Source organism: Rhagoletis pomonella, unplaced genomic scaffold (assembly GCF_013731165.1).
Source record: "Rhagoletis pomonella isolate Grant_MI unplaced genomic scaffold, Rhpom_1.0 Rhpom_scaffold_00009, whole genome shotgun sequence".
In the NCBI taxonomy this organism is placed as follows: domain Eukaryota; kingdom Metazoa; phylum Arthropoda; class Insecta; order Diptera; family Tephritidae; genus Rhagoletis; species Rhagoletis pomonella.
The window spans coordinates 17828068-17851666 of NW_023458563.1; the positions used below are offsets into that span (position 1 = coordinate 17828068).

At 39.3% G+C, this 23599-nt stretch overlaps 1 protein-coding gene and 1 long non-coding RNA gene across 2 annotated transcripts in view; both read left to right on the forward strand.

Annotated features, from left to right (window-relative positions):
• Positions 1-18593, forward strand: part of LOC118745428 — a 22926-nt gene extending 4333 nt beyond the window's left edge. Inside the window, exons 3-4 of the mRNA XM_036478881.1 lie at positions 4178-4500; positions 17978-18593. Of these exons, the coding sequence (XP_036334774.1) occupies positions 4178-4500; positions 17978-18555 (901 nt within the window). The 3' untranslated portion in view covers positions 18556-18593. The remainder of the gene's footprint in view (positions 1-4177; positions 4501-17977) is intronic.
• A 3634-nt stretch (positions 18594-22227) lies between these two features.
• Positions 22228-23343, forward strand: LOC118745611. The gene is made up of 3 exons (XR_004993664.1): positions 22228-22417; positions 22487-22584; positions 22670-23343. It is a non-coding gene; the product is annotated as an uncharacterized LOC118745611 (long non-coding RNA).
• Positions 23344-23599: the final 256 nt, after the last annotated feature.

The window sequence follows — 23599 nt, forward strand, 5'->3', positions numbered from 1 at the left end:
GGGTTTTATGTATATATGTATGTACGATACGGCAATTTAATATATTTCGTATACTTTATTGAATACTGAGTTTTTTACAAAGTTTAGAAATTTTAAATTCGTGAATTTTGTTGTTGAATAAACTATCATTTTTTAAAACATTAGTTTAATGAAATTAAATTAAAAAAACTTTTCATGCGCGTACATATGTACTTATAAAAATTAATTTCATAATTCATTATTTGAAATTATTTCTTCATTATTTTTTTATTATATTTTATTATTTTCGTTTCATGTTCATAATACAAATTAAATATAAATTTGTAAGAGCGTTTTCTAACCCGCGCAAAAACCGACGCACTTTTGTACAATATAGAAAAGTGGCAACTGTTACTCAGCGCGATTCACGAATACCATGACAAAATGAGACTGTATTGGTGTGCCCATCTATGGAGTACACACACGAAAGTGTTGGTAAAAGGGCAGTAATCACAAAAAACCACACGAATTGCCTGTGGGGGAAGCGATAAAAGCGTATAGTGTTGAGCGTGGTTTTATGAGCGTAATGCACGATTGAGAGAAATAGAGATTGCGCCAATCGCGGTACCGCTAATCCGCTCTTTGTGATTTTGACAGAATGAGCTGTGTGCGTGACGTCATCTTGGTGCAATTGTTGAATGTGAGCATACGAAAAAACCAAATAACAATTTTAATATATATGCGTTAATATTTCTGCGTGGCTCTAAACAATTATTAAGACATTAAAAAGCAAAATGAAGTGTGCAGTGGCAAAGTGTAATAGTGAAAACAAAAGGAAAGCGTGCTATATAAGTTTTTTTTCGTTTCCTACGGACGCAAAGCTGGCGAAAAAGTGGAAGCAGTTCTGCCGGGGAGGACATGCATTAAACACCAAATCGAGCTTTGTGTTATGTGTGTGAGCTATGAGCTTCTACATTGAACTATGTTGGCCTTTCCTTGGTGAATTGTCGTAGGTGGAAATATTGGTGAATGTAGACAGTTGCTGGTTTAGTTTGCTGGCAATGGCATACATACAAAAGCAGTGTCTACAGTAAATAGATACATGAACTTCACTACCTACTCATTTTTGTTAGTACCTGATTCTTTTAGTGCTGGTATGAGGTAATGCACCAGTGGATAAGGTCGCCAGGCGCTAATTCAAGCGGCATCTTACCGCTCTGTTTCGTACCTAATACAAAACAGTGCCCAAATTATTATACATTCAAAAGTTCAGCTTAAATTATGTTTTGCTGACATAGAATATTTGCTTCCAAAAAAGCCACACTCATGCCTCCTCTGGGAAATGGTACAAAAGTCATCAAATAAAAGCTGTGGAGTCAACAGCTGTGGAGTTTATGGCGGTTGGCTACCGTCCACAAATATACAGCGTGGCGACGAATAACTGTCACCCAGGTTTTTTTGAGAAATAAAAGGGTCCTTTAAAGATTTTGCGAAAAAAGTATTTTATTGATAATTTTCCACAGATTTTACTTTAGTTGCATTAATTAGTTTTTAAATTTTAATCCTTATTTACATTTGCCAGCAGTGTAAACTTTGAGAGAAAAGTTCATTTGGCACGCAAGTCTTTTCAGGTGTATTTTTTCTTAGGCTTTGTATAAAAAAAGTACAAAAAAGAAAAAAACTGTATAAGGTTGGTCGAATGAATGACCGTCCTAGTCACCAGTTCCGAGTCTATTCGATTTTTGAGTATGAGGCCTTAGGTTGGACAGAAGGGGGAGTATAAGGGACTCAAAATGAAGAAAATTAGCCTATGATTACAGAAGATATGGAATAAATTAACTGACGAAGACCTGCGTGCCAAATGAACTTTCCTCTCAAAGTTTACACTGCTGGAAAATGTAAATAAGGATTAAAATTTAAAAACTAATTAATGCAACTAAAGTAAAATCTGTGGAAAAATAACAATAAAATACTTTTTTCGCAAAATCTATAAAGGACCCTTTTATTTCTCAAAAATATCTGGGTAACAGTTATTCGTTGCCATGCTGTAAATATTCACTCTGCTTGGCTTTTTAAAATGGCAAGTCCAAAAATTCACTTTGCTGCACACCTTCCTTTTGGTCTACATGAAATTGCAAACACTGTTAATACATCCATTTTTTCATGTGCTAAAAATCGTACTTATCTAAAGGGCTACATGGCCAAAATTATTGCTACGTGTTCCTAATTAATCAATCTATGTATATTTATTGATTCCTGCAAAATTGGGCCATGTAATATTAAAATTAACACATTTTTCTGCATTGTTTACATATTTTTATATGCGTTTTGGCATTTCTCTCTCGCAATTGCACCAAGATGACGTCACGCAAAAATTACGCTCAAAAATCCTCTCTCATTGGCGCAATCTTGTATTCTATCATTCTTGAGCGTAATGTACTTAGTACAAAAGAGAGACTCCCTCGCTGTGCTAGGTGGAGAGTTTGTTGTCAGTGTTGGCCAATTGTGGTGGTGTAGAGTTGTGTGTCAAAGTGCATACGAAAATACTATTCCCCAATAGCCCGTACTGTATGTACACAAAATGATAAAAAACCGTACACGTAAAAAAGCTTTATTGTTGTTATTGCATTCAGATTTTGTTTTTATTCCACTTCTGAAGAATGTCAAAAACCACAAACAATGTGTTACGCTCTCCCTCCGAAAATTTTTATGAGTAATACCAGTAAACTTTAGGACTTTTTACTTACTTCTTACTGTCATTTTAAACAGTGAGGAGTTTGTCATACTTGTTTTGAAGTTGATCAGTGAACTCTGTTTTTTGTAAGGGCAGGGTTTACAATGCCTCGTTAGGGTTAATAATTACTCTGTTTGGGGAATAGTTTCGCGTTTTTCTGATCCTAACTTTGAATATAATAGAAACTTCCCTCCAAGCTGATATGCAAATAGGGAATTCATAAAAAAACAACGCCAGCTGTGAGCGTTGCAAAAAAACGTAAGTGACATGTTTTTTGAAATTTTCATTTTAATGCATCTTAATGCTCTAGAAGCATTACTGCGCCAAGAAGAAAATTTTGAAAAATTTCACTTTTTTCGAGGTTAGAGCTTCTTAGATTTTAGGCTTCATATTAAAAAAAAAATCGACTATCGAAGCTGATCCTTTACCCAGAGTAAGAATTCATTTCAATGTTGAAAAACAGTGAATAAAATCAGCAAACAACGGCTGACCTGTAACTGCAAGCGTGACTTTTATTGTTCTACTTTAAATACATATACAAACACGTACCTACTACATATCAAAATACAAATATGAACGCATTAGTTTGATTAGCTTTTCCCAAGGGCCTTCACGCTTCATACATGGCTTTCCGTTTCACACCTATCGCACGCAACTATTCATTTATTTAATTTACAATAAAATTTAAATAAACCTTAGAGCGCACATAAAACCCACTAACTCAGCCCGTACTCGCATCAAACCCAACTCTCCAATAAGCTAAAGCAGCCAAGTGAACAACACTGACGACGACGCTCCAACAAAAGCGCCAGAGCACCCGGCCTACAAGCCGCCGCTTCAGCTCTTTTTACCGCTGCGTTTTTCTGTGCTCTGTTTTTTACTTGCTTTCTTTCTTTGCTCGCTGGAAGACAGCGTACACAACAGCTCCAACTGAAGCTCCAGCTAGAGTTCTATGTACTACCAATTTACAAAACACACAAACCAATTTCCAGTGTGACTTCAGTAATGCTTTACATTTCACAGGCAGCGGATCGGCGACACGTGAAAAACGGGTTGCAACGTCAAAAAGTATTATTAGCAGTGATGGCGATGCGGTGCAATCGATTAGTGTTGTTGTTGCTGATAGTTGTTGTCGTTGCACAACACTAGTACATCAGTGCAACCGTGTAATGTTTAATTGCTTTAACGAAGAATGGGAAAAGGCGGAATATGCAAAAGGACTTCGGATAAATACCCGCCTTTGCATGAGCAAAGAAACACTTTTCATTTTGTCAGCAAGCAGCGAGTGCATAAGCGAACTAATTGGAAACAACACCAACAACAACCGCCGTCAGCAGCACCATCACCAATAACTTTGTCAAATTCGTTTTAATAATTATATTATTCCGTGTTCGTCGTAAAACTCGTCCTCAAATAAGCCAATAAAGTTTTAAATCTTATTTTATATTTAACATAAATTGGTGCCGTCCTTTATTTTGCTGACAGTTGTGGTATAGCAAAGCCACAAAGGTACACAAATCAAAAGCAAAGTCGTGGTGAAATTACTAATGAACCAGCATTGGATCAGTGCGTGGAGAGTGAAAAATTTGAAATAGCTGAAAAATCGAAAAATTTCGAGAAAAGTGTAGAGAATGAGAAAAAACTTGGCCACCGCAGGTTGGTTGTGCAAACAGAATCGTGGAAAACGGCGAATGCCATAAAACGTGTTGAGGTCCAATATCGAGAACAAGCGACGAAAAGGCAGGAGGAAAGTGAACACGGAAAGACGGTGGGAGAAGAAAGTGGAATTGCATGCAAAGAAGCCACAGGTGGGCAAAATTAAAGAACAAAAAACAAAAACAAGCTGGTAGCGAAACAAACAACTTAAAAGCTATTCATAGTGTTTAAATTATTAGCAGAGCTTGCATTATTTATTTAAAAAAAAAACTACATATTTTTTCATAACAAAACTAGAGTAGTGGACATTTTATTGTACTGCATACGTATGTATGTATTTACATTTTATATACTTACTTACATTTCAAATATTTGTATAGGCATATACAAACTGTTTAGAAATCATTTCATTTTCGATATAAATGTTGAAAAGTTAATGGAGCAGAATCAAAAAGAAATTGAAAATACAAAAGTCAAGCTAATTTTTAAAATAAACCAAAAAATATTTAAATAGCTAAAATAAATATTTATATAATAATAACAATAATAATACTGATAATAAAATAAATATGCAAGTAAATTAAACTGAACAAAATTAAATAAACTGCATTTGTATATGTATCTTTTAAAAAACAAAAGTCTAATAAAAATAAATGAAAATAACAAAAAAAAAATCAATACATTAAACTAAAATATAATAAAAGTTAAAAAACATAAGAAAAAACAAATCGTATAAAATAAAACAATTAGTAAAAACAAATTAAACTACATAAAAAAAGTCAATAAAACAAAATTAAAACCATTTAGTTGAGGCAAATAAAGGAAAATGAAATAAAATTAAATTAAAACAAATAGTAATTTAAATTTAATTTAATTTAATTTAATTAAACAAAATAAAAATAAACATTATATTAATATAAAATTTAAACTAAAATTAACTAAAAACAAGTAAGAGCAGCGCTGTCTTCGGCTATGCCGAAGGCTTCATACCTTTCGTGAACATCTGCAAATTTTACTTTGACAGATTACTGCTTTTGAATACATCTGGATACATCGATAGAGGAGTTACATACTTATATAAAAAATCGCATCTAAACAATCAGAGGTATGGAAGATATACTTTATATGGCACCAATCTAAGGGATTTTCACTGCTATGTGATCGGTATGTAAACCGGTAATACAATTTATTGGTTTTAGTTTCCTACATAAAGGAGATATATCGCAAAAACTGGTATCTGAACAATCAGTGCTATAGGAGATAAAGCTTATACAGCATAGAATTTGATGATTTTCTCAGTAGACTTTGTATTATTATTTATATAATAGCTTACGAAATTTATCGGTTTTAGCTGTCCAAATAAATTAGTTTTACATTAAAACCCCATATCTGAACAATCAGTTATATGGAGGCAATATATAAGTTACAGTGACCCAATATTTGTTAGTTTTACTGTAAACTATCTGTTGATAATGAGTGCAAATAGTGCGAAATATCATGTTTCTAGCTGCATATAATTAGAAGTTATAACAAAGAATCTCATATCTGAACAATCAGTTGTATGGGAGCTATATGTAATAGTGACCCGATCTTTGTTATTTTCACTATAAGTCTTCTGTTGATAATGAGTGAAAACAGCGCGCAATTTCATGGTCCTAGCTACATAAATGGATGAATTATAACGAAAAATCTCATATCTGAACAATCAGTTGTATGGGAGCTATAGGTTATAGTGACTCGATCTTTGTAATTTTCACTGCAACTATTCTGTTTATAATGGGTGTAAATACTGCAAAATTTCATGTTCGTACCTGCATAAATGGAGAAGTTATAACGAAAAATCTCATATCTGAACAATCAGTTGTATGGGGGCTATATGTTATAGTGGTCCGATTCTTTCGGTTCCGACAAATGATTAATACATTATAAAAATACACCCACCTACCAAATTTTATCCGGATATCTCGAAAACTGAGAGACTAGATTGCATACAAACAGACGGACAGACGGACATGGCTAAATCAACTCAGCTCGACGTTCTGATCATATAAGTATACATTTTAATGGGTCTATCTCTTTTTGTTCTGGTACTTACAAACATCGGACCAAAGTTATAATACCATTTCATGCTCATGAAAGGTGTAATAAATAAATAAGCATTGTGCTAGGATAAAGATGAAAATATATAAATACAAATGCAAACTAATTAAACAAAAAATACACAAAACATATTAAATTGTAAATAAACCGAAATATTAAATAAAAAATCATAAGAAAAAATTTAATAAACTAAATTAAAATAAAAAACGTTTTAATACAAACAGTCTACTTTATTTTTAATTAAACGAAAAAGTATGAAATAATTTTTAAAATACATGAAATTAAAAATGGTATTAAATTAAAGTATGTTAAAAAATAATATAAAAATTAAATAAAAATAAAAGTAAAGCAAAAAAATAACAAAAATTAAATATAAAATAATTAACTAATTAAAATAGTTAAAATATACGAAGAATGTAAAAAAAGAATTAACAAAATAATGTGAAAAGAGATAAGAAAAAAGCAAATAAACCCAATGAAAAACATTCTAAAAATTAAACCAAATTGTACTTAATTATTGCAAATTTATTCAAAATTAAAATGAATACAAATAGTTTCCATTAAAATTTGAATAACTTATTTTTTTTTTTTAAGAAATAAGGGCAATTCATCTATATATATGAGTGAATGGCTCGTGACCACGTAAACTTCGTAAACTTATTTACGAAGTTTTACGCGGCCTTTACACGTTTAGATGAATGTCCTTATTAAAATAAAAATTACAAAACAGAAATATAATAAAATTATATAATTTAAAGTAAAACAAAAAAAATAAAACGAAAAATTGTGTCTAAATATCGTAGGTGTGTGTACGTATTAAAGACATAATTTAACTAAAAATAAAAAGTAAAAGAACACATCTAGTTGCGCCGTTAGAATACAAGCTCGTAAAGCTCTTCACGCCACTTTCCATTCAGTTAGTTTTACATTGCGACTTCCATTCATTCCCCCAACCATGATGTTCAGCTTCTGCCATGCACTTTTCCATCACCAACTCCACCTATTGCAGTAATACTTATTTTCATATTTATATGTGGGTGTGTACATATATACACACTATAAAATGTTTTGGTAATTTTGCTGCCTGGCATGTCATGTTGCACGCAACCTCCTCCGCAGTTCAGCGACTCCGCCGCGGTCGAATTCCAGTTCCAAGCGAATAACCACAAACAGTCATGTACATATACATATATGTATTTAAACATATATATTAAAATTTACATTACATGCACTGTTCGAGCGCGTCCCTTGGGTTAGCAAAACAGAATGCTAGATAGTGCGAGCCATAAACTATTTTTACGGTATTTTGCGCATGAAAATTAAAAAAAAATGTATATACGTATCTACATGCAAACATACATGTGTTACATAGACGTTATTGAGTTATAAATAAAGCTATTATTTTAGCAAATATCCTATTCTAAGTCGAACACATGACCTTTGTATGTCATACTTCCGGTACCTTTTTAACGCCTTTATTTTTCCTAATTCCCACCCCAAGTTGCTAAGTCGCTTATTATACGAGTATTACACTTTCTTTTCTTTTTCACACATTCCACCTTTTTATTCTGGTTCTGAGCCGGCTAAAATTATTTGCCATCAATCCATTTCTTGCACCTCTATAGGCTTATATTCTTCCCTCTCTCTCTCTCTCTCTCTCTCTCTCGCACTCTGTTGGATCATTTTCGTATGTAATTTTATTTCCAGTACTAAGACCCCCCTGCTGGTCGCTGTTGCCTTGGAACCACTGGAATACTTGTGTTTTTTAAGTTCTTTCTTTCGCTTTGTCTTCTGGCAACTGCCATTTGTTTACGACGCCGCTGTCGCTTTTTTGTCTGGTTGCTATTGTAGCCTTTAGTTTTCTTGTGTGGGCTGTGCTTGAGGAACAAAATATGTATTTATTTTAGGGTGGTCCTTAAAATCAACTGAACGATTTTTTTCAGTCTCACCCCCTCCTGATTGGAGACGGTTAATGCATGTCGGACAGGGGGCAAAGGCCGGAGGCCTTCAAGGACCCAAACAATTCAAAATATTTCGTTTTATTTGATACCCAACTACTAGTCGGGGATATCACATATAAATTTTGGCCCCGACTGGAGTAGGATATGACGTCTTTATAGGGTAATCTAATCTTGACCCCTGCGCGACACGCCTTAACCGACTTCAATCGTGACCAAAATTTATATTGCTTCCTACATTTAAGGGCCACCCTAATGTATATACATATGTACATATCTCCATACATACATATGTAACTATATTTTTGTGTATACAATGCGTAAAGTATGACTCTGCCATAAATTGGTTCCGAATTAAAGGCTTGATGTCATAAATTCTGTACTTTAATTGTTTATTCCAAGCATATGGTGGGGAGATTAATTATAGACGTGCCAATATTTAAAAAAAATGTGAGCTGTTTCACTTGCGAGACGTAATCCCTGTTCTTTTGACATAATCACGTAACAACTAAAAATAAATCCTCTGTCTTATTATTTCGATGAGGAGCGTTTTTGTCGTTTGGCTCACTAAGTTAAATTCGTTGAGCGCCCCTGGTTCGGAGTATGTTCTCAATTCATACTTCCAAGTTTTCATATCTTTCTCAAAAATATACTACTATTATACTATTTTAACAAACCTCTATTTGGTTGCGGGTCTGGGATGAATTCTATTTAGTTCAAATATTTCTATGTAGGGTTGCAGGGTGGAGGACGTCGTGGTCTAGTAGAGGCTTCGCATTGGCACATAGTGTGCTCTGCGGTTTCTTTTTTCTAACGACACAGTCTGTATTGGTCAGAGAAAGATCAGGTTAGGTTTTATGGCTACCCATTAGCGTGGGCCGAAAATCCGCTTTTTTAGAATTTTTCTATTACCAAACAAAATTCGAGAAAAGCGGATTTTCTTCCCACGCTACTACCCGTACGGAAAGAAGGGTACCTCCTGTACCAGCGATGACATTTATGTGTTAGTTGCAAAACCCTGCCTATACACAATAACTTTCCGCAAGCGGTATCATGTTCATCGTTTTCCAAGCATTTATTACAGTATGGACTTGAGGTAATGTCAGTAAGGACTCTCACCATTGTCGAGATTCGCCTTCGGCCAGCGATCACTAACACTAAAGGGCACCGGTTGTCAAGTCAAAGCGTACGCTGATGATATAGCAATTGTGGCAACGGGCAAACATCTTCAGGTCCTGAATGATTCATTGCAAAACGCACTCAGTCTCAAAAAAGGTGGGCTTATTGTCCTACCAAGACAGAAATGGTACTTTTCCCAAGGAAGTATAAAACTCCTTTATTCAAACCTCCCACCCTAAACGGGATGGCACTTACTCTCTCAATCGAGGTCAAATACCTTGGAGTTATTCTAGACAAGAAACTGGTCTGGAAGCGAAACACCCATCCTTTTCTGCGGGGTCACCGTATGTTATCCTGTGCTAAACAACACCTTGTCCAGAGCCATAGTGGAACGAGTGCAGAGGACGGCTGAAATGCTTGTCACGGGAGCACTGCCTACTACACCCACCAAGTCTCTGGAAATAATATTAAATCTTCTACCTGTGGATCTCTACGGCAAATTTTGGCCGGTTGCAGTGCGGCCAAGTTAAATACGATCCAAATGTGGAGTGACCTTAGTTAATCTACGACTATTTGATTATACCACTCCGCTACTCTGTTTAGACGGAAATATTTGAAGTCAATTCTGCTCAGAATTCGGGCATTCCTCTAACCTCTTGTAAACACAGACTAACGACTGAACTCATTGAGGAGGTAAATACCATGTGGGCTGTGAAAACTACTTGCCATATTACCAGGAAAATTTAGCCAAAGATTGATGTAAGGCGATCCTTAGATCTTACTCGGCTGGGCCGGTCTTCTCTCAAATTAGTAGTCCGGGTAATCACCGGACACGGCCTGATGGGCACACCGGTAAAAGGTTAAGATACGAGGAGGAGGAGGAGACCATCGAACCCCATCTCTGCCATTGTGCTGCCCTGGCCAACACGCGCAACCAATTCTTCAACAAGTATTTTCTGGATTGTTTAGGCTAGGGATGCACAGCAGAGGTGCACGCAGTCGACGTCGCGGGCAAACTGCGCGCACGCGAGCTTGCTAGGCGAGGGGAAGTGTGCTGTACGGAGATGGCATCGTATACATATTAACCACTACACACTTATTTTCAAGTAAAAATGCGTGTATGTATGTGTACTTTTGCGACAACTGAGCCAGTGTGGCATCAGGCCACCAGAAAAATACAATTTTTCCAAACCAAAAGCGCCAAGTTTTTATTATCATGTTTAATAATTTTTTTGGTTCAGTAAAAAGTGTATATACATATCCATTTCCTCACATTTATAATAATATTATTAATTTCAATACATTTATAACAACGCAAAACATATTTAATTTACCTATTCCTCACATTTTATTCAGTAAATGAATTCCATCTTAATGTAGAATATTAGTGTATAGTGTATACATACATACATATGTACCTATGCATTCGGTGTGCTTAAATTAAAAAAGCATCACTAAATACCGCACCAAGCATTGAATTCCAATTGTTTTGGCTTTTTGGTTTCCCAAAATCACTAAATTTAGTGCAAAATGCACATCAATGCTCAAACAGTGATGCCAGACCAAGTATTGAGTAAATTCGCCATGTATATTTTTCTTTTAAAGCAAATGTTCTAATTGGCAAGGGTTGATTTTTGGTTCTTACATACAACACTGATAAGATTCACAAACTTATCTTAGGACTTAATTAAAATAATCAACATTAATTGTAGACGAATATATTTGTGTTCGTATGAAATAGTAGCTTATGTCGGGAGGCTGGCTTTAGTAAAATGTATCATTTCCTATATTCTTTAAACCACAAGGAATTTTTTTATGAAACTTTATACGAGTATAGACTTGCTAGCATCGCCATCAACATTACCGTCTTTTACGTTTATTTTCCAAGAGTTCTACAACGACTCGGCGCCAGTGAGTCTTTCGCCATCGTATGCTGCGAATGGTTCATTATACTAAAGCCAGTCTTCCGACATAAGCTTTTATTCTATACGAACACAGATATGTATACTTCCTAATAGTCTTGTAAAATGCCCAATACCCAAATCCCTCGCATGAGTTATTATCGGTAAAAAATTGGGTACGCTCAAATCTGGCATCGCTGCAGCAAGTACAGCGCCAGTGGAACAGTGTTGATATTTTAAGTACAATTGTAGTTTTTTCAGTACAATTAATTTTAAAAGTACAATTTCAATTTAAGTACAATTTCAACATCAAAAATACTTTTTGTACCAAACGCTCAAATCTCTTGTAGCACTTTGATTCTTAATCCCTTTACATTTAAGTAAATGGATATACCTATATTTCATATTTGCTACAAAACGAAATTATGAATTGTAATTTTGAATGTAAACGTGATTGTGAACAGTAATATTAGTGATGTGCGTTATGGTGATTGCGATTTCTTATCACCGGCGGGTGAAATATCCCTCATCGCTATTTATTTTGAAAAAATGGAAATGCAATTTACCTAATGGCGATACTGCAGAAATAGAAGAAAAAAATGTATGTAAATTCCATGCGTTGAAATTAAAAATTTCCTTTGAGGATTTCCATTTTATCAATAGTGATCTAATTTATGTTCATTAATATGAACTGACCTATATAGTGTATTAATGTTTTATCATCATTGTCTTCATCTTTGACAAAATTACGCGGTCACCCGGTATTTATTTTATTTTTTTAAATAATTTTAATTATTTTCTTTTATAAAATTGTAGGTCATTATCAGACAAAAACCTTGCAAATAAATCGAAACTTGAAGGAATGAAAAAAATCAACAAAGTTTCATTAAATTTTCACAGTTTTTGTTCAGAATTTGTAGACATATTTTGGGTTAACATTTTTGTAGCCCATTCATTCTCGTATAATAAGGTGCAAGTTTGAAGTGTTGCGCACTTTCTTCCATATAACGAACGTTCGCATTTCGTGTAGCGTTGTTGTTTTCTATTCCAATATTTTAAATTAAGCTTTATTTTATATGTTTTTTGTTATTTTTTTTTTATAGTTTTTCTTAGACAATGATAAATGATGTACACAAATTTCAGTATGGAAAAAAGTGCAAGACCTTCAACGAAAAAAGTTCTCAAAAATCTACGCGCATTGAGTGTACTATCTCGATCATTTAAACATCTCGGACTCGCCCACCACTAAAAATGATTATTTAAATCTAAATTATATATTAAATGATATTTAATATTTGCTTTAGAGATGAAATTTCGACAAATTTATTTAAGCAAAAATGTTAAGCGCATATGCAGAATGTGGAAGCGAGATTCTTCTGCTTGCGTTTCTATGTTTATATCATTTATCAGTTTAAGCACATACGATTAAATGTAAAAAAAAAATATTTTTAATTGCGGATCCGAAAGAAATATTTATTAGTTGCATTGAGTTACGCAAAAATAGTGCCGAAAATCAATCGATTGTGCTGAAGGTGCAGGCTGCATCCGAAAGGGCCGAAAATGGCACAATGCACACTCATTTTCCATCACTGTCACACACACAATCTCACTATTCTGTTGACTTCGTTTTCCCCTTCCGATAACTTTTTGCTTCCGCGCTTGCCCAGCACCGCTGTGCAAAGCTTTGCACGCGCAGTCGCCCGCGACACATATGTGCTGATTTGGGCATCCCTAGTTTAGTGCAATGGGGTATAGTCATTGCGCTGGGTATGCAGTTACAGTTGCATGGCTATACTCAATCCCGACTCTTGCGTCCTCGTTCGCGCACTCTGGGCAACGTGAGCAACCCATGTGCGAGATGCGGTAACCAATCCGAGTGGAGCCTTGGGTCACGGCAGAAAGAGAGGGAGCTTCGGTGGGGCCACTCTGACTTATTCGGTTTAAGGGCTCACTGAAGTCTGCAGCGTCTGTTCACCAGTAGGTGCGGCTGCAAGCGGGTGTCTGCTTGGAGCAAGCGGCTCGCTATATAAACGTGTATTTGGTTGCGAAACCACCCCCGTCCCAGCAATGGGTTGTGCGCTGGGCTTGGGACCCGCCACGTAAAAACCACTTCCAGTGAAGAAGCAAGGCAAAGCCTCGGATGAGACCCCCCCTTATGATGACGACCACGGCAAATGTTTAAAGGACTACGATTTGAGGGCATGCACCTGGAATGTCCGGACCCTTAATGGGGAAGGTGCCTCTGCCCGGCTGGTTGATGTCCTCGTAAGGACAAAAGCTGACATCACCGCCATCCAAGAAATGCGTTGGACGGGGCAAGGCAAAGAATGTCTGGGGCCTTGCGACGTCTACTACAGCTGCCATGTAAAGGAGCGCAAATTCGGAGTTGGATTTGTGGTGGGAGAGAGACTCCGTCGCCGAGTACTGTCGTTCACCCCGGTGGACGAGCGTCTAGCCACAATCCGCATCAAAGCGAGATTCTTCAACATCTCGCTCATCTGCGCCCATGCCCCGACGGAAGAGAAGGATGAGGCATCCAAGGATCTCTTCTATGAGCGCTTGGAGCGCACGTACGAGCGCTGCCCCCGTCATGATATCAAAATCGTGCTTGGCGACTTCAATGCCAGGGTGGGCAAAGAAGGGATCTTTGGAACCACCGTCGGAAAATTCAGCCTCCACGACGAAACGTCCGACAACGGATTGAGGCTGATCGACTTCGCCGGGGCCCGAAACATGGTAGTATGCAGTACTAGGTTCAAGCATAAAAAGATCCATCAAGCTACCTGGCTGTCTCCGGATCGAAAAACGAGAAACCAAATCGATCATGTTGTGATAGACGGAAGGCACGCTTCCAGTGTTTTAGACGTACGCACACTCCGAGGCCCAAACATCGACTCGGACCACTATCTTGTTGCAGCCAAGATACGCACCCGCCTATGTGCAGCAAAAAATGTGCGCCCAAATATGCAAGGAAAGCTTAACGTCGAAAAGCTGCAATCACAACAGACAGCCAGCGCTTTCGCTACTCGACTCTCACACCTGCTCTCAGAGAGCACTCTTCAACAAACCGACATATGCGAGCAGTGGAACCACATTTCCCGCTCATTAAGTACCGCCGCCGAAGAAGTAGTCGGATTTCAGCGAGCCCGAAAGAACAACTGGTACGATGAGGAGTGTCAGGAAGCTGCAGAGAAAAAAGATGCCGCCTACAGGGCCACGCTGCGATCGGGCGCAACGCGCGCTATGTGGGACCGCTATAGGGATCTGAAGAGGGAAGCGAGACGTATTTGCCGCAACAAGAAGAGAGAGGCAGAAATACGTGAGTGCGAAGAGCTTGAAATGCTGGCCGACAGGAGGAATGCCCGAAAATTTTACCAGAGAGTTAGGCGACTTACGGAAGGTTTAAAGACCGGGGCGCACTCCTGTAAGAACAATAATGGCGACCTAGTAACTGATGTCCAGAGCGTACTTAAATTATGGAGGGAACACTTTTCCGCCCTACTAAATGGCAGCAGCACAGAAAGTTGTGGAGAAGAAGAACCCGAGCCCGCAGTCGATGATGACGGAGTCGACGTTCCACCGCCTGACTATGACGAGGTACGTATAGCAATAACGCGGCTGAAAAACAACAAAGCCGCTGGAGCTGACAGCCTGCCAGCTGAGCTATTCAAGTACGGCGGCGAGGAGTTGATAAGGTGCATGCATCAACTCTTGTGCAGAATATGGTCAGATGAACGCATGCCCGACGACTGGAATTTAAGTGTGCTCTGCCCAATCCACAAGAAAGGTGACCCCGCCATTCGCGCCAACTACCGCGGGATCAGCCTTCTAAGCATAGGTTACAAGGTCTTATCGAGCGTATTGTGCGAAAGACTGAAGCCCACCGTCAATGAACTGATTGGGCCTTATCAGTGTGGCTTTAGACCTGGCAAATCCACCATAGACCAGGTATTCACAATACGCCAAATCTTGGAAAAGACCCGCGAGAAAAGGATCGACACTCACCACCTATTTGTCGACTTTAAAGCCGCTTTTGACAGCACTAAAAGGAGTTGCCTATACGCCGCTATGTCTGAATTTGGCATCCCCTCAAAACTCATACGGCTGTGTAAAATGACGTTGAGCAATACCACCAGCTCCGTCAGAATTGGAAAAGACCTCTCCGAGCCGTTCGCCACAAAACGGGGTTTCAGACAGGGCGACTCCCTTTCATGTGACTTCTTTAATCTGATGTTGGAGAAGATAATAAGAGCTGCAGAACTGAACCGCTCAGGAACAATTTACTACAAGAGCGTGCAATTGCTGGCTTATGCCGATGACATCGACATCATCGGTAACAAAAACCGCGAAGTCTGTTCTGCCTTTTCCAAGTTGGATAGGGAAGCAAAGCGCATGGGTCTGGTGGTAAACGAGGACAAGACGAAGTATCTCCTGTCATCAAACAAACAGTCAGCACATTCGCGCCTTGGCACCCACGTCACTGTTGACAGTTACAATTTCGAGAAAGTAGAGAATTTCGTTTACTTGGGAACCAGCATTAACACCGATAATAATGTCAGCATTGAAATCCAACGTAGAATCACTCTTGCCAACAAGTGCTACTTAGGACTGAGTAGGCAATTCAGGAGTAAAGTCCTCTCTCGACGTACGAAAACCACGCTCTATAAGTCACTCATCATGCCCGTGCTGGTATATGGCGCAGAAGCATGGACAATGACAACATCCGATGAGGCGGCTCTTGGGGTGTTTGAGAGAAAGATTTTGCGGAAGATTTACGGTCCTTTACGCGTTGGCGACGGCGAGTACCGCAGACGATGGAACGATGAGCTGTATGAGCTTTACAACGACATAGACATAGTGCAGCGAATTAAAATACAGCGGCTCCGCTGGCTTGGCCATGTCGTTCGAATGGACACCGACGCTCCAGCCCTGAAAGTATTCAACTCGGAACCCGCTGGTGGTAGCAGAGGAAGAGGGAGGCCCCCACTGCGATGGAAAGATCAGGTGGAGAAGGACTTGGCTTCACTTGGCGTTTCCAATTGGCGTCAGTTGGCACAGAGGAGAAACGACTGGCGTGCTTTGCTGAACTCGGCCAAAATCGCTTAGGCGGTTACAGCGCCAAAAAAGAAGAAGAAAAAGAAGAGTTTAGGCGACTGGAACTCGACGAACGTCCTCGACTTTTTGTTCTGCATAAAGCGCTCTCAGTAGTTCAATTACTAACGGAGCGAAAGAAACAAGTCAATAATTTCTTGAGAGAGGATAGTAAAATTTTTTTAAACTGAAAAGCGAATCTGAGATATCAGAATAACTTTCTGTCTAGGATCATGCCCAGATACTCCACCCTCTCTCGGAGTATAAGTGGAATGCCAATGTTAGAGGTTATATTTCTTCATGAAAAGAATGAGCTCATTTTTATGAGGCTTCACGGCTAGTTCAAAATTCTCCTAAATTGCCCTAAATGCTGACAGCGCCTTATTACCAGAGGCTCCAACAGCCGTTTACTTACTCTTCTCTGGATAGACACGCTTCCTTACCCCGCTGGAGTGATTTCGACGCATCGGTAGGCTCAGTTTATGTAGAGAATACATTATTAAACGGAAGGTACCGACCGTGCCATTCGTGGGAGTTTTCTGAGCTAGACTTCGCTTTTGTTTTCTTTCACCGGACAAGTGCGGCGGATGTTGGAATAGCCATAACTCCCCATTACCTTCCGTCAGGCAAAAAGTGGCGGTGCTGATCTTTTGAATAGTTTTATATAGGCGCAGATTCTAAAAGAGGATTTCATCAAGAATAACTCACAGATATCCCACATCTTTAAGGAAAGGTATCTTTCCTAGTGGCAGAAATAGTTCCAGGAGTAGCAGCTATTAGAGCGGTTGATGCGAGTACTTAATGGCGAAAACTTCGGAGTCAGAACTCCGCGTTTTAACTCTTTTCTTTTAATTTTTTCATCTTCAAAGTACTTAAAATATCGTATGATTTCAAATATCAAAAAACCTAGTTATATATACTCCACTGGACGCATTAAACAAAACGAAAAATAATCAGTATTAAATTGTGTATTAGCATTTTTTAGAAAGCTTTTTTTTAGATAGCTGCACTAGTATTCTTATTATAACATCTTTCTAGAAGAACGCTTTAGATTCTTAGAAAATCAATTAGAAATTCAATCAGAAAAATCATTACCTACTGCCTCACCGGAAACTAGCATCTCCTCTCAAATATTTCCTAACTCAGCGCATCCGCATCCCCCTTCCATTGCTTCACTCTACTACGATACCTTAAAGCAAATGTAAAAATATTTATTTTCTCTCTAATATTTCGCTCTTCTTATCACCTCAATTTCGCTGCTGCGGCACAATTTTTTCTCAAAAAAAAAACAAAAAACTCTGCAGACGCACTTGACGAAGGGGAGATCTATGATGAGTACAACAACATGCTCGTCTCGGGTCGCCAGATTACACGGCAACAGCCACAACATCAACAACAACAAAACTACGATATTTTTCTACTCCAGGAATTGTCAACTAGTTCTGATTCACTCTTTACAGACCCCATATCACCGCGTAGAATCGGCGAGCAACAACTACGTTCAGAAGCTGCAAATGAAGTGGACAGATTCTCACGCGCATACAATCGTTTGGCAGCGCGAGGTCTCAACGATCTACCAACGCTTATCAAAGAACGACCGATCAGTGAGATCAGCATAACATCAGCCGACACCTCGGGCATTCTATCGCCGACAACAGCGCGCGCAGTGCACGAGCTCCAGCGAAGACATCGCGCCGATAAGGTAGCACATTTGTCAGTCTCACAAACGACATATTTGGAATTGGTGCCTGATACGAGTCCGGAACTCGAATGGGATAGTCCGGATGAGCAAATGGCTTTGCAATTGGGCAAGAAGTTGGCGCAAGTGCTGAGTAGCAGCGGGAGTAGCGGCAGCGCGGCAACAGTGACGCCACAAGATGGTGCGCCAGCGGGTAGCGGAAGTGGCGCCAGCGTGGATATCTTCGGTAATATAGCGAAAACAAAGAAGATTGAATTGCACAATCTATCGTCGAGACTGGGAACGGCAGCGAATGCGACAGCAGTGACGGGCGCGGAGGAGAAGATGACAGGTGAGTGAAAGAAATTTTTAATCGATCTTGTGGCGTCTTCATTAACATAAGGTCATTAGGAACGTTTAATTGTTAAAGAATTCCTTGATCGACTAAGAGTTGAACTATGAGGTAAATAATTATGATTTCTCGCCCGCAATAGGAGTCTATATCTACACCTGGGTGGAAGATTGACCTATCTCGGCAGCCAGTTGGAAAACGCTTTATCTGAGAAAACTTTTCAGGAACCCCCTAATTCAGATTTTGATTGAAGAACGCCTTATTTCTGAATTTTATTGGAAAATACCCTGTCTCAGAATTCGGTTCAAAAATGTCCTATCTCGGCTGAAAATACATTGAAAGTGTGCTGAGATAGGGCTTTCTTCAATAAAATTCTGAAGTAAGGTGTTTTTGAAAAGCTTTTTGAGATAGGGCACCGAGATAGGTCAATCTTCCACTCGATCGATTTCGTAGTTTAGTGAGGTATATATTCCCTGTACCGACGGATTTGACTTAGTTGATTTTCAACGTATATGGTATGGGTCATCCCCATAAACACAATCAAATAAAAAATCAATTTAATGGGTTTCTGGGTGTCAGAATTTTGTGAGCAGCCAAGGAATTTAAAAGGCGGGATGGTCGCATGAGTAACTTGGCAAATATTAATGAGGCGGCAAAGTTCAGAATCAGAGGTTTTAGAAATATGTATGTACAATTATATCCAATCATATTCCTGCCATGTAAGTGTCTGCCTTCGAATTTCTACGTAGAAAGACTAATTTGGCCATATAAACCTCATGTCGGAGAGTGTGCAACGCTGCAACGACTGCGTACTTGATAGCTCAATGGTTCGCAGTTTGTTGCACCGATGTCGTGTTAGAAATATGGTGAAAATAAATAAAGACGGGAATTAGTCTTCCGTATAAAATGTAATTCGTTTATTACAAAGTATGTATATATATTTTTTGCTATGTATACACAAATATCGGATTAGAAAATTGACTTTTACCTCAATCGCTTATGACGTCGGGTGATGGCTGATAGTCGTCCTCTGTTGATCTCCAGAAAAGAAGTGACCGATCTCCTTTTTACGAAATTAAGTTCAACCTCTAAGCAGTAAAACTGTTTGGAGGGGTAACTTAACGAAAGTTAATATGGCGGGAAGTATTACTAACGGCCAACATTGTGGGTTATTAATACATGCAAATGTATACTTGCATGTGTGTATAAATGATACTAACGGCCAACATTGTGGGTTATTAATACTGCAAATGTATACATGCATGTGTGTGGGTGGTACACCCATTGCATTATTTTGAGTTTAGGGTGGAGGCCTAAACATACCGGCCCCCTTGCTATAAGTAACATCTATTACGACTCAGCCATCACACCGCGTTGAGTAGCTAATTACAAATTCGAATGTAAGTAGTAAAAATGTCAGCTGGTTGTCATCCGATCAGTCGGACTTCCTCGCTGTCACCCGTGCTTCCATCTTCGCCTCCTACAGCTGTAGAAATGATACGAAAAATAAGGTTAAGAGAACAAGGCATGGTTTGACATTTCATTGCACTTCATTTATTAAACAATTGATATTCATTTCAAGAAAGTGTATATATATAATTATCTAAATAAAAAAAACAAAAACGAAAAAAAAGATTTATTCGATATTTAGGATCGACACGATCCCGATAGGATCCACCCATTATGCTGCTTTGGGCCAGGAATGGCCCAAAAGCGCTTGGGAGTATCCCTGGCAGGATAATCTCGGGATATACATCGGCTCCCAAGACCAAGCGAATCGGCGTTGAGGTGTGGAAGTTCGGGTCCGCTAGTCGAATGTGCGTGTACGGTGCCGCTATTGAGGGATCGACGCTACTGGTGGGGCTGATCCGAATATAATTTCGCACCACTCTTGCATGGACTGCTACCCTTTTATTTTGGCCATGTTTGCCGCGCAAACGCAGTAGGCAACCCTGTTGCGGACCAAAATCAAGGCGCAGTTCGCGTACTAAATCGGCTGAGATTATCGAGGTCGGTGAGCACACATCAATCAAGGCGCGTATCAAATGGAGCCGTCCTTGCGATTCGACCTTGACCACGGCAGTAGGACATATTGATGTAACGGGCCTTAATACGTGAGTTGAAGGCTGGACCTGACCCGCTCTGAATGCAACAGGCAGCTGGCGAGGCCTCGTCTCCAGTCTACCTTGATGGCGGCGTCGATTTGCCGAATCCAAGTGTCTGGCCCGCGGGCGGAAAGGCCTAGTTTCCGCTCCACGGCGACGGCGTGAAGGCTGGCGTGGTCGGAAAGGCCGAGTTTCCGATCCTCGGCGCCGTTCATGTGCTAAGAGGGGTCGGGAGGGCCTAGTTTCCGATCCCCTTCGTGAAGTCGAGCGAAGAGTGCGGGTTGCTACTGCAGTTTCAATGACTTCGCCTTCCTCGGCGTCCGGTGGGAGAGTCCTGGTCTCTGTTCCTGAGTCTGAAGCATTGACCGATAGAATGTGCTCTGGTTCATCCTCACTCGCGACTTGCACGCTCCATGGTCTCGTGTCGACTGCTTGGTGCTCCTCATCCAGGTGCAGAGTTGTATGATGCTTGTCATGGCACCGACGGCATCTCTCTTCGCTCGTGCACGTATCGACGCGGTGTGTCATAGACCAGCAGTTGCCGCAAAAACGTCCCAACAATGCCTCCCGCAATCTTTCTTCGGGAGATTTTACTCGGTATATTGGACAGAGCCTGATCGGGTGATTTCCATCACATAGACGGCATGCGAGCGGATAACGCTGTGATTGCTGCTCCGCCCTCTTCCTCTTGAAGTGAATTTAGTCATTGTCTGAAATTGGTTAATGTTTTTTCCCCTTGCTGTTATCCGATACTAGTACTGTGTACTTATGTACTAAATAATGTGCCTTTATGTGTGTGTAGGTTACAGTTGGGTGGCGAGCATTAAATGAGTTTAAAACCGAAAATAAAATATAGTTTATACTTTGAAAATAAATGTTGATTACACACTGTAAATTGATAGTGTGAACTACATATAATATGTACAAGCGTATAAAAAGTGTATGGGCACCTCAGATATTGAAGCGATACATTGTGGACAGGTGTTATCGATTTTGCTTGTTTGCTCCCATTCGTGATACGTTAATATCGTAAAACGGTCCTGCCACCCCAAAATAATTCGCTCGCTAACGTTGAGGTGGTTGCTACGTCCAAGGTTCACGCAAAATGATTGTTCTGATTCGCATCGAAAACCTTATGTAAAGCAGAACATGAGTAATAGTTCGTTTCATTTTTACAACGTGTTTTCGCGGTATCAAACAAGAACGGTGATAATAATCGATAAACGTGATACGAAGTATCATAATATTCCTTATGTCGATTACCGTATTTTTGCGCATCGCAATCATTTTTTAAACTGGTGTTCCTATCAAAAATCATCTAACACAATGGTAAGATAATTTATTAAAGTACAATTTTTCCAGAGATTGCGAGGCATGAACCAATTAGAACAGACCGGTCGAGAAGCAGCCATTTGTGCGTTGATGAACGTCGAGTAGAGCAGTATTTATAATTCGCATAAAAGCCATACTTTGTGATAGCAATTGAGAAAATTATGCCTCGTCTTCATATTCTTTGTTTACTTTTAAAAGAAAATAACATGGCGTCGAATTACCAACGTCAGCCAGAAAATTACTTTTTTTCTTTTGCTTCATCTTGTCGGATCTTGTGTAGTTCGACGGATTGAGTAAAAATCCCCAATGACGCAAGCTTAACGTAAGCATTTGGTCTCGAATACAACAGATGGCGCCATTGCTAATTCATGAATGGCAATATCCTGAATGGCTGAAATGTCATTCAAGAAATAAACTATCACGAGGAGAAACGGTTCGTATAGTGGAATTTGTTATAATAGTAATTTGTAGTATAGGGTTTGATTTAATATACTTAGTTTAGGTTTCAGACGCTTGCCTGCATCGATTTGCAACCCTATGCCTTGAGCACACAGCACGGATTAATGCCCTGTAAACGGATAAAGAGAAGATGCCCGAAGTGTAAGTGATTCTGTATGTATGTATGTAATTAAAAATTTTTTTTTTTTCATCCTACAATATTATCTTCTGTTTGTTTTATTCACAGATTCTGCGGTTTCCGTGGTTTCAACATGAATTTACATTTCGCGCAGGCTTTGGCGATTGATCATCCCTTATGCAGTGTCTGCTTAGCTAGTAGATATGGAAGTGCTTTGCTATTGCTGCCAGCGTAAAACACCAGATCGGTGCCTCCCGCAATCTTTCCACCGCTTTATTGTACGAATTCCTTGCAAATTAATTATTAAAATTTTTGTTGTGCACTTCGGGCGGTATGTGGCAGACGAATTCAACAAATAACAGCGGGTCTGTTGCTGGAAGCAATTTGCAGAACGATTCCAAGGTGATCGTAGCATCAACGTCCAACACTAATTTCTCAGCAACCGCAGCAGACACTGGTTCAACCGTTGTGACTTCACCATCTAGCACTCCCACCCAAGCCACCTACTATCTTATATACCACAATGGATTTCAACTAAGTATTCCACCGAATACAGTGCCACCACCATTTACACCTGCGCATTTTACCAGTACGACCAACTCTGGCACATCCCCTTCGTCGGGACAAGTTACACAGTCTGCAGTTGGCGGAGCTTATAGTTTGCTTGCGAACACATCAATAACTGCTGCTGCAGCTGTAGGTACAAGAACAACAGCAGGAAATACTTCAACAGCAACAACAACGAAGAGGGCGGCAACGAATAAGTGATGGGGTGAGTGAGTTTGAGTATGCTATAAAGGCATGCCTATGCATATAATTATACGTAGTATATGGATATATATTAAACTCCTGCGCGATTCCATTTAAAGGGCCTAACAAGACATCCGATCGCCGCGCAAATACTTTCCCTCCTTTACTCTCATCGTTCGGGTCAAGTGTGAGTAAGCATAAACCAGTTTCTGCAAGCGTACGTAAACTACCGATCAATAGCAAGACGCGTAGAGTATTTACTTTGCCTTCCGCAACTACTGCGAGTAA